Consider the following 15,173-nt stretch of genomic DNA (forward strand, 5'->3'; position numbering starts at 1 on the left):
GAAAATATTAATTTATTTAGTTGATAAATAAATAGTATGTATGATTACTAATATTCTACTAGTTTTAATAAAGATTAGTTATCAACTAGAACACAATTATTTATATTATTTACTTACATTAATCAACCAATCAAACTTTTGAATATTTATGTGATTTCCTAAACAAACATTCAGTTGAATTTTCCTTTTTACAATTGAAAAATAATAGTTCTATAAAATTAAAAATTAATTAAAGTGTGGTTTTATTTATATAATATTATATAATTAAATAGTAATAATCTCCTAAATAAAAACAATAAAATAATTCTTTTAAATTTACTTTAAATATGTAAATAATTTTGATAAAAGTTATGAACTAGTTGATTCGTAGCTAACATAAATAATAAATTCTGAAAAAGTTAGTTTTAATAAAAATACAAAAATAAATCTAGTTATTATAAAAATTAATTAAATTTTAAAGAATTAATTTGAAAATTCTTTAAGATTTTAACAAAACAACATTTTTCAGTGTTAAAAGCTAAATTTAGAATAAAATATTTCAAATTACACTAAAGTTTAAATACCAATTAATATTTGATAATTATTTGTCACTAATATATTATCTTTATTTTTTAAGTCATTTAAGTTAAAATATTTTAAAATTTTTTAATTTTAAAAAAATTAATTTGAAAGTTTTGTGTAAGTATTATTTTTTTTACTTTGTATTTAGAATAAATATCACTTAAAAATTGTGAACATTTAACAAAATTACTTATATTCTTTTTATGATATTAAAGTGTATCCATTTATCTTTTTGACTTTTATTGCTATATATAGTTAAAATTTTTAAATTATAGATGACAATTTGAGATTTAATGAAGTGTTTGAATGTTTATTAATAAATCATTCATAATAATACAAAAAATAAATATGTGAAAATAATTATTTTTATTATTTTTAACAACAAAATTGATTAGAAAATGTAACACGTTTAAAATAATTAGAATGCACAAATTAATTCGTAATCTTATCTTGAATGGATTATATTTCTAAAGTACTACAAACTTGATGAATTAATTGTAAAAAAATAATAATAAATATGTAATAAAACAGTAATAAATAAAAATTAATGAGAGTAAATAACCAAAAAATTATATACAAATCAAAGTAATTTAAAATGAAAATATAATAACCTATTTAAAGATTTAGTTTTCTTTTTTGATAATTATTTTTATATAAATTTGAATTGAAACTAATAGCAATGTTTCAAACAAAAAAATAATTTCCATATTTTTATTAACATTTAATTTTTAGAATTCAATGATATTTTTTGTTGTAATCTCTTACTTGTTTAATGAATTATTTCAAAATATTAAAAGGAAACAGTTAAATTTTATCTCATTTTAAGCAAATATGGTAAGCCACCAACTCATTCCCACCAAAACCTTTAAAATTTGTTTAATAAAGGTTAATGAGTATTTTAATTAAAAATATACTATAAAATAAAAAAAATTATTTATAGTATATGACTAATTTAATATTTAATTGATAAAAAATATTTAAACAAGTATCAAATCAGTATTTCAAATAAATTAAATTTAGTAACTTTTTTGTCTTCTACCTATTTCATTAAGTATTTTATAGATATTAATAAAAACTTTATTAGAATCAATAATTTGTTTTTAGTTGATTTTCTTTTTAAGAGTAGATTCATTTTAAGATAATTAAGTCTTAGATAATCCTTCTTTCCTTTGATTAATTAATTATAAAGTGTCATAATTATCAATTTTTAGATAAAAATAATGCTTTTATGCTCTTAATTGATTCTAACTTTGATTTATTTTTTAGATATTTAAGGATTTATTTAATACCATTTTACCAATAATAAAATAATAAAAAATTTTAATGATTTATCATACTATTAATATAATACTTAATTAATTATTATGATAAATAAAAAACCATTTAACATATAAAGTATTTAACATGTTTTTGACTTAAAATAAATTTATTATTTAAATAATTTTAATTTCATTATGTAACTTAAATCAAAAAATTAAAAAAAGTTCATAAAAATTCAATACAATACATGAAATGTCACATATATTTATTTATATATGCTAAAAAATTTTTTTAAAAATTATAAAAAAACTTACTTCTAATTATTATTTCAATAGCTTATTCAGGATACAACTTAAATAGCACTTCTTAAGATTCCACAATCGTTTTATGCTGAAACTGTTATGTAACCTTTATCACCCCAGTATGGTCCCCAAGAATTTTTAATGATATAGTTACCTTGAGCATCATAACCAACAGCAATAACAGCATGATTAAGTTCAGGATATCTAGAGCATCCATTGAAAATACCACCTCTATAATATCTCCAATTAGATGCATCAATAGTTACTGAAATAGGTCCTTGAGAAATAGCACTTTTAATATCAGGCACATTGCGGTTAATAAACTTGAAAGACTATGGGAAGTACTTAGGTAAATTAGAAGTATCTTTACATCTTGTTTAATATCCTACATAAGGATAAGAATTTGCTGAAACTATACCATGCTTAATAGCATACTTAAAATATTCTTACTACCATGTACCATCACAGCCATCAGCATCAAAACCTGCTTACCTAGCACAATCAAGAAGTTACTGTTCAGAAAATTTAACTAAGTTATTAAACCTAATAAAGTGAAAAGACTCAAGTACACCAGCTGTACCAAAAGCAGCACAAGAACCACACTAACCTTAATTCTAAACAGGAGTTAATGCGCCAGTATTTCTCCAATCTACTGAATCAGGGTAATTGACAGTCTTTCTCAGATTTCCCTTTGGTGGTTACTCTTCTTAAATATCAGGTTATAATCTTTAAATACGCTTGTTCAAGATTACTTCTTAAAATTCTTCATCAGAATAATCAGAAAACTAATTTAATGACACAGTATAAGTAGCCTCAGTGTCGTTTTAGTGAGCCTTGATTTAGTTAAGATTTTCAAAGAAAACAAGTTATCTATAAGTTTCCTCTTCTTAGTTTAAAAAGACTCTTCTGTTATTAGTTCTCCATTTATTATAAGCCTAAAAATCTGATTCAACCTCCTCATTTTAGCATTGGATTTAAGAAATCAAAGCAAGAGCTATCAAAACAAATGATATTTTATTCATTTTTATTGATCTTTTTTATGAAATGTATTCTTTTATTTTTTATTTTTATTATTTATTATAAATTTTGAAAATACTTTTTAATATTTAAACTAAAATAAAAAATGAAATATGTCAACTAAATTTTATTTGTTTGTTATCTTCTCTAAAACGTACAGTGATAGATTATTATATAAAGTAGTAAATTTTGATAAATAATCGAAAATATATTTGATCAGAAAATAAAAAGGTATTTTAAGATTTATATCCTATTCATCTAATAAAATCTAATACTCTAATTATACTAAATTTTTGTAATTAATTATCATTATTTGATTAAAGCAAACAAATTCATTTTTAAAGAAAAAAAAATATTTTAGAGTTTTTATATTTAGAATTTTTAATTCTTAAAAAATAATTAATTAAATATTATTTATTTATTCTAATTTTATTCATTAAAAAAATATAAATTATTTAATCTTAAAAATCAATAGTTTTTAATTATAATCAATATAATTTAATGGATTATTCATTTTTTAATCAGAATACTCTTTAGTTATCAAAATAAAATACAGAAATGTTTAAAATCTTAAATTGTTAAAATAATTTATTATTTAACAAGGAAAATATGATGGAGTACATTTGATAGTTTGAAAATGTAAAATAATTGATTTAGTAGATAAATCATTAGTATGATAAATCATTTTTGTACTAGTTTTAAATAAGAGTGCTTTTTATCAACTAGTACAAACTTATATTTATTTATATTTAAACATTAATAAATTAGTCAAATTATTGAATGAATATTTAATTAATTACATAAAAAAGCAAACATTCAATGTAATTTTCATTTATATAATCTCAAATTTTATGATTTTAACAATTAAATATTATGTTAGATTTATTGATTAATTTAAATACTTTAAAATTTTTTATGAAATTCATAAGACATTTATTTTAAATTTGTTTTAAAAGTATTAATAATTTTGATAAAATTATGAGTTTTTTATCCTTAAAAATATTAAATTATTGATTTAGGAGATAAATGCTTAGTATGTATGGTTACTAATTTTGTACTAGTTTTAAATAAGAATAATTATCAGCTAGAACATAATTATTTATAAAATTTACTTACATTAATCAACTAATCAAACTATTGTAATTTTTATGTGATTTCCTAAACAAGCACTCAGTTGAATTTTCTTTCCCTTTTTTAAATTCAAAAATGATAGTTTTATAAAATTTAAACTTATAGAGTAGATTTATTTATATATTATTTTATATATAAAGAGTAAAAATAAAGGAAAATAATAATTATTTATTTTAAATTTAGTTTAAATATGCAAATTAATTTGGTAAATGTTATGAAGCAGTTGATTTGTAACTTACATTTATCTGATAAATTACTATATAAAATCTTCAAAAAATTTATTTTAATAAAAATTCAAAAATAAATCCAGTTAAAATAAAAATTAATTTGAAACTCTGTAAGATTCATATTCAATAAAATTTTCACTGCTAAAAGCTAAATTTAGAATAATATGTTTCAAATAACTCTATAGTTTTAATACCAATTAGCATTATATAATTATTTATAATTAATATCTTATCTTGTATTAAGAAGTCAATTAAGTTAAAAAACTTCAGAATTTTTTAAATTTTAAAAAAGCAATTTTAAAAGTTTTCTGTAAATTATTTTTTTCCTTAAAATATAAGACTGTCTAATTAAATATAAGAAATAAGTTACTATTAAAAACTGATCAATTGTTAAAAATATGTTAAGTGCCAATAAGATTCTTAATTTATATTTTGAATATTACTATTTATTTTTAGAACTCAAATAAAAAACATAAAACAAACTCTAAAAAAATAAATATTTTTAAAAGATGCTAATGATAAATAAAATATTATTTGAAACACTTTGAATCATTTACATTTTTATTTTAAATATTTATTAAAAATAGATTGAGATAATTTTTTATTTTTACAATTTCATTTATAAAAAATATTTTTAGCTATAAATTGTTTTTAAAATGATAAAGTCAATAAAGAAGAAATATTTTTTAAGCTCTATGTAAATCAGATCTGTGTCATTTAAAATTAGGAATTGCTTGATCAATTTTTTATTCAATATAATTATTATAAGCTAAGTATTTTTAATGGGCTATTTTATATCATATTTTAATAGTATCATTTACATAATTAAAAACAACAGTATAGTTTTATTGATGACTTATTTTCAGGAAAATTCATTTCTCAAATTGATTCGCTTATATTTATTAACACATTTTGTAATTCAGATATTATTTGAGTTTGGCAATACATTTATTCACATCTTCAAAATACATTTATCACATAGGTCATTAATACATATTTTCGTTATAGAAATTGAGTAACATGTTAGAAAAACTTATTTTGAGATTGAAATATAATAAAATTCTATTTTAATTATCAATAATTTCAATTTATTAGTTTCTTCTCCTTTTAGTGCTTCCTTATTAGATAAATTAGTCTTAATTAAGAAAATATAGCTATATCTAATTTATTTTTAATACTGTGTTTCATAAAATTATCATTTAAAATAAAAAAATTTTTATTTTAGAATATATATCACTTAAAAATTGTGTACATTTAACAAAATTAGTTATTCATTTTATCATATTAAAGTGTTCAATAAATTTATCCTTTTGGCTTTTATTACTGCTTATCTTAAAATTGAAAGCCAATATCATAGATGATGATTTAAAAATTAATGAAACCTTTAATAATAAGTTATGGATAATAATCCAAAAAATAAAAATGTGATAATATCACATTTAATATTGTAAACAAAAAATAGATTAGCCGCTCAAAACATAATAACTAGATTCCAGAAATTAATTAGTAATCTTATCTTAAATGACCTCTATTTTTTTTGATAATAAACTAGATAATTGATTAATTAATATATTAGTGCCATAATTTGAGTTTTTTAACACAAATAAAATAAAATATTGCCAATTTCTAGTTAATGTTTTAATTTATTATAATAATTAATTAATTATTATATTAATAATATGACATTATAATTCTAATTAATTAATTACTAAAGTAATTTGTTACTTTCATTATTTGATATTAAGGTAGTAATTTAATCCTAAATTCATAAAAATAAATAATGAACTTGGAGATTTATAAAATTGTTTATATTATATAGATCAGTAATTATTGATGAAAATTAGAGTTAATTAAAATTATTAATACATTCATTTTATACATGTTATGTTTTGAACATGTTTAGTTTTAAAATAAATTTATTATTTAAAAAACTTTTAAAACTATTTTTTTAAGATTAATTAATTAGATTCATTTTTTATAAATGTAAATATTTCTTTAATGTCAGATATCTTTGGTAGAAATTTTATTTTTATTTCTATTGTTTAGAGCTATATGTTTTTTTTTTTAGTTTTAATTATAAAAAATTTAATTTTACACATAAAAATTATTTTTAATTGAAAATTTTAGTTACTAAATTAAATTTATAAAAAAATGTAAAATATGTTTATATAATATTACTCAAATACAAATTTAAGTTTAATTTTTTAATGTATCTAGTCTACAAAATCTAATTAATTAATTATGTTATTTAAATCAATATTAACTAAAATTGGATTAGATTAACACCAATTTTTTTATCAGTCAAATAAAAATGATAATGGTACTTTGTTCAAAATTAATGGTGGACAATAATCAAAACAAAACATATTTTCTTATCCTTTTAACATGTAATAATAAGAATTTTTTATATTTTTAAAATGACTTTAATATTAATTCACATCTTTTTTAAAGATCATCAAAGCATTTTTAATAATATTTTTAAGGGGCGTTTTAAAATAAGAGGTTATGGTGTTAATCAATCTGAATTTATATTGTATTAATGATGATAAGATAAACTATTTATTTTAAATGAATATTTTATTTAAACTTTTTGTAATTTCTGCTAGAAATATTAAAATTAACTAAATGGGATAAATTTTTTTGAGGAAGCCTTGATAGATTAAAAGAATCTGAAACATTCCAATCAGAGGTCTATTGTCTCGATTAAAAAATAAATTTTGAAGTAAATCAAAACGCTTAATAATAGACTGATAATTTAATTCGTGAGATCATTATTTTTTATTACAACTGAACAAAATAATTAATTCTTTTATTCTTTGTATAAATTCTTTTTCTTAATATTTTATTTTAATTAAAGCAATTTATTAAAAAGATAACTCTTTACTTTATGTTTTTGATAAGATTTTAAAAATTGATTTAAAAAAAGCAAAAAGTTTATAAAAAATTCAATACAATACATGAAAGTCATACATATTTATTTATAAAATAAAAATTTTTAATATAGATTATAAAATAGTTTTGTTTCTGAAATATTATTTCAATAGTTAATTCAAGATAAAACTTAAATGGCGCTTAATAAGATTCCACAATCATTTTATGCTGAAATTGTTATGTAACCTTCATCACCCCAGTATGGGCCCCAAGAATTTTTGATAATATAGTTACCTTGGACATCATAACCAACGGCAATAACAGCATGATTAAGTTATCGATATCTAGAGCATCCGTTGAAAATACCACCTCTATAATATTTCCAATTAGATGCGTCAATAGTTACAGAAATAGGTCCTTTAGAAATAGCATCTTTAATATCATCTGAATTACGGTTAATAAACCTGAAAGACTGTGGGAAATACTTAGGTAAGTCAGAAGTATTTTTACAGGCCGTTTAATATCCTACATAAGGATAAGAATTTGCTGAAACTATACCATGCTTAATAGCATACTTAAAATATTCTTACTGCCATGTACCATCACAACCATAAGCATCAAAACCTGCTTATCTAGCACAGTCAAGAAGTTATTGTTCAGAAAATTTAACTAAGTAATTATACCTAATATAGTGAAAGGACTCAAGTACTCCAGCTGTACCAAAAGCCGCACAAGAACCACACCAACCTTGATTCTAAACAGGACTTAAAGCACCAGTATTTCTCCAATCTACTGAATCAGGGTAACTGACAGTCTTTCTTAGATTTCCCTTTGGTTATTACTCTTCCTAAATTTCAGGTTAAGACATTTAAATACGCTTGTTCAAGATTATTTATTAGAACTCTTCATCAGAATAGTCAGAAAATTAATTTAAAGAAACAGTGTAAGTAGCCTCATTGTTTTTTTAGTGAGCATTGATTTAGTTAAGATTCTCAAAGAAAACAAGTTATCTATAAGTTTCCTCTTCTTTGTTTAAAAAGACTCTTCTGTTATTGCTCCTCCATTTATTATAAGTATCAAAATATGAGATAGATGCTGGTTTTACCTCTTCAGCTTAGCATTGAATTTAAGAAGTCAAAGCTAGAGCTAACAAAACAACTGATATTTTATTCATTTTGAGTGATCTTTTTTATTTATTAAATGTTACTTTTATATTTTATTTTTTTATTTATTAAATTTTGAAAATACTTTTTAATATTTAAATAAATAAAAAAATGAAATACTTCAGCAAGATTTTATTTGCTTGTTATTATTTATTATAAAAAGTATAAAAATAGATTTTTATATTAGACAATCAACATAAAGAAATAATAGAAAATATACTTGATGTGAAAATAAAAAGGTAATTTAAGAATTAATCCCATTTGCATCTAATAAAATTTAATACTCTAATTATACTAATTTAAAAAAAATGATCTTTCCTTTATGAAAGCAAAAACAAATTTTAAAGAAAAAAAAATATTTTACAGTTTTTAAATTTAGAATTTTTAAATCCAAAAAAATAAAAAAACAAATATTGTTTATTCATTCCAATTTAATACAACAACTAAAAAATATTTTTATTTAATCTTAAAAAATCAATAATTTTAAATTATAATTCATACACATACATGGATTATTAATTTTTGAATCATAATATTCCTTATTTATCAAAATAAAAAGCAGAAATATTTTGAATCTTAGATTTTTAAAATAATTTCTTATTTATTTTTTAATACAAGGAAAATATGATGTAGTAAGTACATTTGATAGTTGAAAATAGAAAATAATTGATTTAGTAGAAAAATACTTAGTATGATAATTTATTTTTATACCAGTTTTGATTAATAACGCTTTTTATCAACTAGTACAAACTTATATTTATAATGTATTACCATTAACCAATCACTCAGTCAGTAAAATTTTCTTTTCTATTAATTCAAATTTTATGGCTTTAATAAATTAAATATTAGTATAATTTTATTAATTCATTTAAATTTAAATAATAAAAATTTCTTAATGAAAACCATAAAATATTTATTTTAAAATTTGATTTAAATGTGTAAATAATTTTGATAAAAGTTATGAGTTAGTTTATTATAATAATATTAAATAAATGATTTTGCAGATATATACTTTGTATTTACATTGGATTACTAATTTTTAACTTTTTTAATTAAGACTAATAATCAACTAGAACACAATTATTTACATTATTTACTTACATTTATCAATCAATTAAACAATTGAATTTTTTATATGATTTCCTAAACAAATATTCACTTGAATTATCCTTTTTATCAATTCAAAAATTATAGTTCTATTAAATTCAAAAAATAAATTAAAGGAATTTTTTATTATTTTTATTTAAATTGTAAATTCTCCTAAATGAAAAGAATAAAATATTTATTTTAAATTTAGTTTAAATATGTAAATTATTTTGATAATAGTATTCAAGTAATTCATTTGTAGTTTAAATATCTATTAAATTACTATATTGAATTCTGAAAAAGTAAGTTTTAATAAAAATACAAAAATAAATTGAGTTAGAATTAAAATTAATTAATTAATTTTAAAGAAGTAATTTGAAAACTCTGTAAGATTCCTATTCATTAAATTGTTTAATGTTTAAATCTAAATTTAGAATAAAATGTTTCAAATAAATCTAAAGTTGATTAGATAATTATTTATCATTAATATATATCTTTAATTAAAAAAATCATTTAAGTTAAAAAAACAATTTAAAATTTTATGTAAGTAAATAGAATTTTTTTCTTTCAAGTATAAGATAGATTGTATAATTGCGTAAGAAATGTATTACTAATAAATATAGATCAATTTTTAAAAGCTGTTTAGTACCAATAATTGTTTTTAATCCTTGATTTGTTTATTGAATTATGTTTTTTTATAGACTCAAATTAAAAAATAAACAACTCTAGAAAAAATTTAAATTTCTTTAAAAGATGTAAGTGACAAAAAATATCTACAAATTTATTATTTTAAACACTTTCATCTGCTAACATTTTTATTTTTAGTATTTATCAAAAATATTTTTAGATAAAAATTTATTTTTACAGCTTCATATATTAAAAATATTTTTTATCATTATTGGTTAATAAAAATTGTTTTTAAAATTATAAAGTCAATAAAAAACAAATATTTTTTAAACTTTATGTAAATAAGATCTGTAACTTTTAACACAAGGAATTTCTTGATCGATTTTTTATTAAAATTATATATTTGCTTCATTATAATTAATGTAAACTAAATATTTTCAATGGACTATATTATATAGTATTTTAATAGTATCATATACATTCATAAATACAATAGTATTGTTTTATTGAAGACCCATTTTCAGGAAAATTTATTTGTTAAATTAATTCTGCTCATAGTTTTACATTTTTTAATTCAGATATTATTTGAATTTAACAATGCATTTATTCAAATCTTCAAAATAAATTTAAAATACAAGCTATTAATATTTATTTTTATAAAAGAAATTATGATGAATGTTATAAAACCTTATTTTGAGATTGAAAAATAATATATAAATAAAATAAAAGTTCTATTTTAATTATAAATAATATCAGTTTATTAGTTTCTTCTCCTTATAATATTTCCTTATTAGAATAATTAGTATTAATTAAGAAAATACAACAAAATCTAATTTATTTTTCTTACATATTCCAAAAATTATCATTTAAAATAAAAAATTTGATTATATAAAAAATATTGTTTATAAATTATGAATGTTTAATTAAATTAGTATTTCATTTTATGATATAAAAGTGCATCCACTTATATTTTTGGTTTTTATTACTACTTATCTTTAAATTAAAGCCAACATAATGGATAGCGATTTAAAAATTATTTAATATTAATTAGTAGGTAATGAGTAAAAATATAAAAAATAAATATGTGATAATTACCATATTTGTTATTGTAAATAACAAAATAGATTAACAGCTTTTTAGAAAATAATTAGAATCCACAAATTAATTAATAATAATATTTTGTATGGTTTCTATTTGTTAAATACTATAAACCAGATATTTAAATTGTAAAAAAATGTAATTAAAAAAAATATGTGATAAAGAAGTAAATTAGACAGTTAATGTAAAAGTCCTAATTAAATATGTACACTATTAATTAAGAAGCAATAACCAAAAAATTTGTACTATCAAACTCATTGAAAATGATAATATAATAATCTACTTAGGGGTTTATTTTTCTTGTTTCGTACTTATTTTATATAAATTTGGATTGAAACTAGTAGAAATTTTTCAAACAAAAAAATAATTTTAATATTTATTTTTACAATCGAATGATATCTTTTGTTATAACCTCTTATTATTTAAAAATATTTGAAGGAAGCAAGTAAATAAGGTAAACGACAAATGATTTCTAACTTATATCTTTTAAAATTTTTAAATAGTGGTTAATAAGTAATTAATTAAAAATAAACCATAAAATATAAATTGAAAATTAAATATCTAATTGATAAGAATTTTTGAAAGAAGTATCAATCAAATGAAAGAATATATTATTAGACGGTTTACTTTTTATTTGCATAATATAATCATTTAATAAGTTTTAGATTTAAAATAAATTTATTTTATTATTTAATTTTTTTTTAAGATTAATTATTTTTGTATTGTAAATTTTTTATAAATGATATTTTTTTGAAATTGTTAATTTCTTGATTATAATTTTTACAAAATATAATATTAAGCTTACTCAAATACATATTTAAGTTTACCTATTTAATGTAATATTATAAATTAATTTTTTTCAAGCAGTAACATACAAGTTATCTAATAGAACACCACAAGTGTTACCAGGAGCTAATCTAATGTAGCCAGCCTCTCCCCAATGAGCACTCCATGAGTTTCTTATGATCCAATTTCCTTTAGTATCATAACCAACAGCAATAACAGCGTGATTAAGGTCTTGTTCAGTAGTAGGACCACAGTTGTTGAAAATACCACCAGAGTAGGAACTCCAGTTAGAAGCATCAACAGATACAGTTACTGGATATAAATTAAGAGCTGCCTTTAAAGCACTTGAGGTTTAAGCAACCTTTTAGAATGACTTGGGATAGAATCCAACTGAAGGAGAAGTGGGAGAAGTAATCTTGCATCTTCCACCAACACCTGTGTATGGATAAGAAGAACTTTAGACAATACCGTACTTAATGGCATAGTTGACACCATCTTCTTAGAAACCACCGTTGCAACCATCAGAAACATAACCAGCTTAGTGAACACAATCAACCAACTATTGTTCAGAGAATTTTTTAAGAACACCATTCTTGATAGCATTGAATGATTCCATAACACCAGCAGCACCAAATGTCCAACAAGAACCACATTGTCCTTAGTCCTTAACAGGGTTTAAGACATTAGGCTTAGTTCTCCAATCAACAGATGTAGCAATAGAAGCACCTAGTAAATGGGGTTATTCGGCAACAGCTTCTCTGGGAGTAGATCTCTAACCGAGCTTCTTATTGAGGATTCTATGTTTAAATTCTTCTTGAGTGTAGTCAGAGAATTAGTTCAAACTAACAGTGAAAGTAGCTTCGGTATTGGAAGCATGAGAGTTGATTTTAGCAAGGTTCTCAAAGAAAACAAGTTGTCTGTAGAGTTGTTCATCTTCATTCAAATAGACTCTTTGGTGTTTTTGTCTCCACTTATTGTAAGCTAATAAGTCTTGGACTGAGATATTTTGTTATGAATCGTCACAAAGGACAGTGGGAGTGATGATTGATAAGCAAAGTAGGACTGCAATTAATAACTTTGACATTTTTTTATGATTTATTTTTTTATTTTTTATTTTATTTATTTATTGCTTTATTTTTGGGGTTTGAGTTGTTGGGTTTTAAAGAAATACTATTGAAAGGTATTTATTTCAAGTAATCTGATAATTTATAAAATCATTAATTGAAATCTTTAAACATATCTTGTAAATAAATACAAATAGTATTTATTTAATAAAAAATTCAAAGATAAATATGATTCAATAAAAAAATGAACTTAATTTAAAATAATCTACTTACTTTTTTTATGATTTTTTATTTGCTAAATTATTTTAATTCTATTTAAAATTTAAAAAAATGGATTTCATTAAAATTTTATGTTAAACATATTATGGGTGGGTATAGTTAGTATTTTGATGATGTTGTCCAATCATAAAATGTTTCATAAATTTATTATAAAACAAAGATATACTTAGACTATTTCAAATCTTTTAATTTTTTGGTAAGTGAGTAAAATACTAAATAAAGGCTATTTATTTTTATATTATTGAATTTCAATGGTGAGATTATAGAGTTTCAAGAGAAAATATTATATTGAGTGCTAACGATAAAGGAATAGTATTTCAAAAAATTAAAATCATAATTCATAATTTGTCAATCAGGTTTGATAAATTAAATGGCTTTAAATTAGCAACTTAATAACTTTAATATTTATCTTATTTTGATTACACAAAGAAATTTTACATAGAAATAACATAAATATCTTTTATTTATTCATTATATTTGTTAATAATTTTAAAAAGCGAAATGAAAAATTAATCGCTTTTATTTAATTTAATTGTGAGATAGTTAATGAAATTTCTTTACCTACACTTTTAGAAAGATTTATACTAATTAATTACACTGCCTACATATTGACAAATATTTTTCACTTAATTTGTTCATAATTAAAGCTTAAAATTTTACCATAAATATAATACCTTACCCTATTAAGCAAATAATTAAAAAAAGAGTTTCTCAAATGAAAAAAACTAAATATTAATTTTTAACTGATTATATCTAGTATTTATCTATTGAAATTATTATTAGGATTAATTATGTTTACATACAAAATAATTCTATTTCATTTAAAGTTATAAATAAAATAAATGAACTTGTTGGATTTAGTTTTTATAAAGAAAATATTAATAAATTAGTTTAAAGCTTAACTTAAAAATGTTTGATTATCATATTTCATTTATATGATTTCAAAACTGTGGTAACAAATGAAGATTTTACATTGTAAGATTTTTTTAATTTAAGATTAGGAATACAATGTAAATTTATTTAATAGGATATTTCTTTAAATAATTCATATTTGATTATGTCATTTCTAAACAAATGTAATTTTCTAGTAACTTAAAATATTCAAAACCAAAAATGTGTTAAGAAAAATAAAATGGCTTACCATAACAATTGAATAATTTTTAAATATTTATTTCACAAAATTATTATTGAAAATTAACATTTTATTTAATAAATATATCAGTTAGTTTTATGTATGTTATACGAAAGTAGTTAATTTTTATGATATAAAAGTGCTTAGCAGGTATTTTTTTTAGTTTTAATAACAATTTCTATTAATACAATTTCAAACGAAACATAACATTATTGATGGCAATTTACACATTTATGAAGCATTGAAAATTAAATGATAATTAATTTTATTAAAAAAAAATAATTATTGTTAAACCTTCTTAAAATAAATTTTAGCTAAAACAGAAAATATTTAATTTCTTTCAGAAATATGTTTTAAATATTAGTCGAGTGTTAAATAAAGTAAGTAATTAGAGGGAATACATATGTGGTAATTATAATATTTGTTATTGTTAAAAATAAAAAATGATCAATTTATAAAAAATAATTAAAATCCACAAATTAATTAATAATCTTATTTTGAATGGTTTTCTTTTTTTTAAAGGCTATAAACTTGTTCAATTGGATGCAAAAAAAGTAATTATAAATATG

General features: G+C 19.6%; 3 protein-coding genes across 3 annotated transcripts; all 3 read right to left on the reverse strand. All coding sequences in view use genetic code 6, as the record gives it.

The window, feature by feature from the left end:
- Positions 1 to 2,161: 2,161 nt before the first annotated feature.
- On the reverse strand, positions 2,162 to 3,145 carry TTHERM_00079620 (papain family cysteine protease; the record flags this gene model as incomplete). The annotated part of the gene is made up of 1 exon (XM_001015802.1): positions 2,162 to 3,145. The coding sequence occupies one exon, from the start codon at positions 3,143 to 3,145 to the stop codon at positions 2,162 to 2,164; it is 984 nt and encodes a 327-aa protein (XP_001015802.1).
- A 4,402-nt stretch (positions 3,146 to 7,547) lies between these two features.
- Positions 7,548 to 8,543, reverse strand: TTHERM_00079630 (papain family cysteine protease; the record flags this gene model as incomplete). The annotated part of the gene is made up of 1 exon (XM_001015803.1): positions 7,548 to 8,543. One exon carries the CDS (start codon positions 8,541 to 8,543, stop codon positions 7,548 to 7,550), a length of 996 nt encoding a protein of 331 aa, XP_001015803.1.
- Positions 8,544 to 12,202: 3,659 nt separating this feature from the next.
- TTHERM_00079640 (papain family cysteine protease) lies at positions 12,203 to 13,213 on the reverse strand (the record flags this gene model as incomplete). Its single annotated transcript, XM_001015804.1, has 1 exon — positions 12,203 to 13,213. One exon carries the CDS (start codon positions 13,211 to 13,213, stop codon positions 12,203 to 12,205), a length of 1,011 nt encoding a protein of 336 aa, XP_001015804.1.
- Positions 13,214 to 15,173: the final 1,960 nt, after the last annotated feature.

The sequence above is a fragment of the Tetrahymena thermophila genome (assembly GCF_000189635.1).
Source record: "Tetrahymena thermophila SB210 genomic scaffold scf_8254650, whole genome shotgun sequence".
NCBI classification, from domain to species: Eukaryota; Ciliophora; class Oligohymenophorea; order Hymenostomatida; family Tetrahymenidae; genus Tetrahymena; species Tetrahymena thermophila.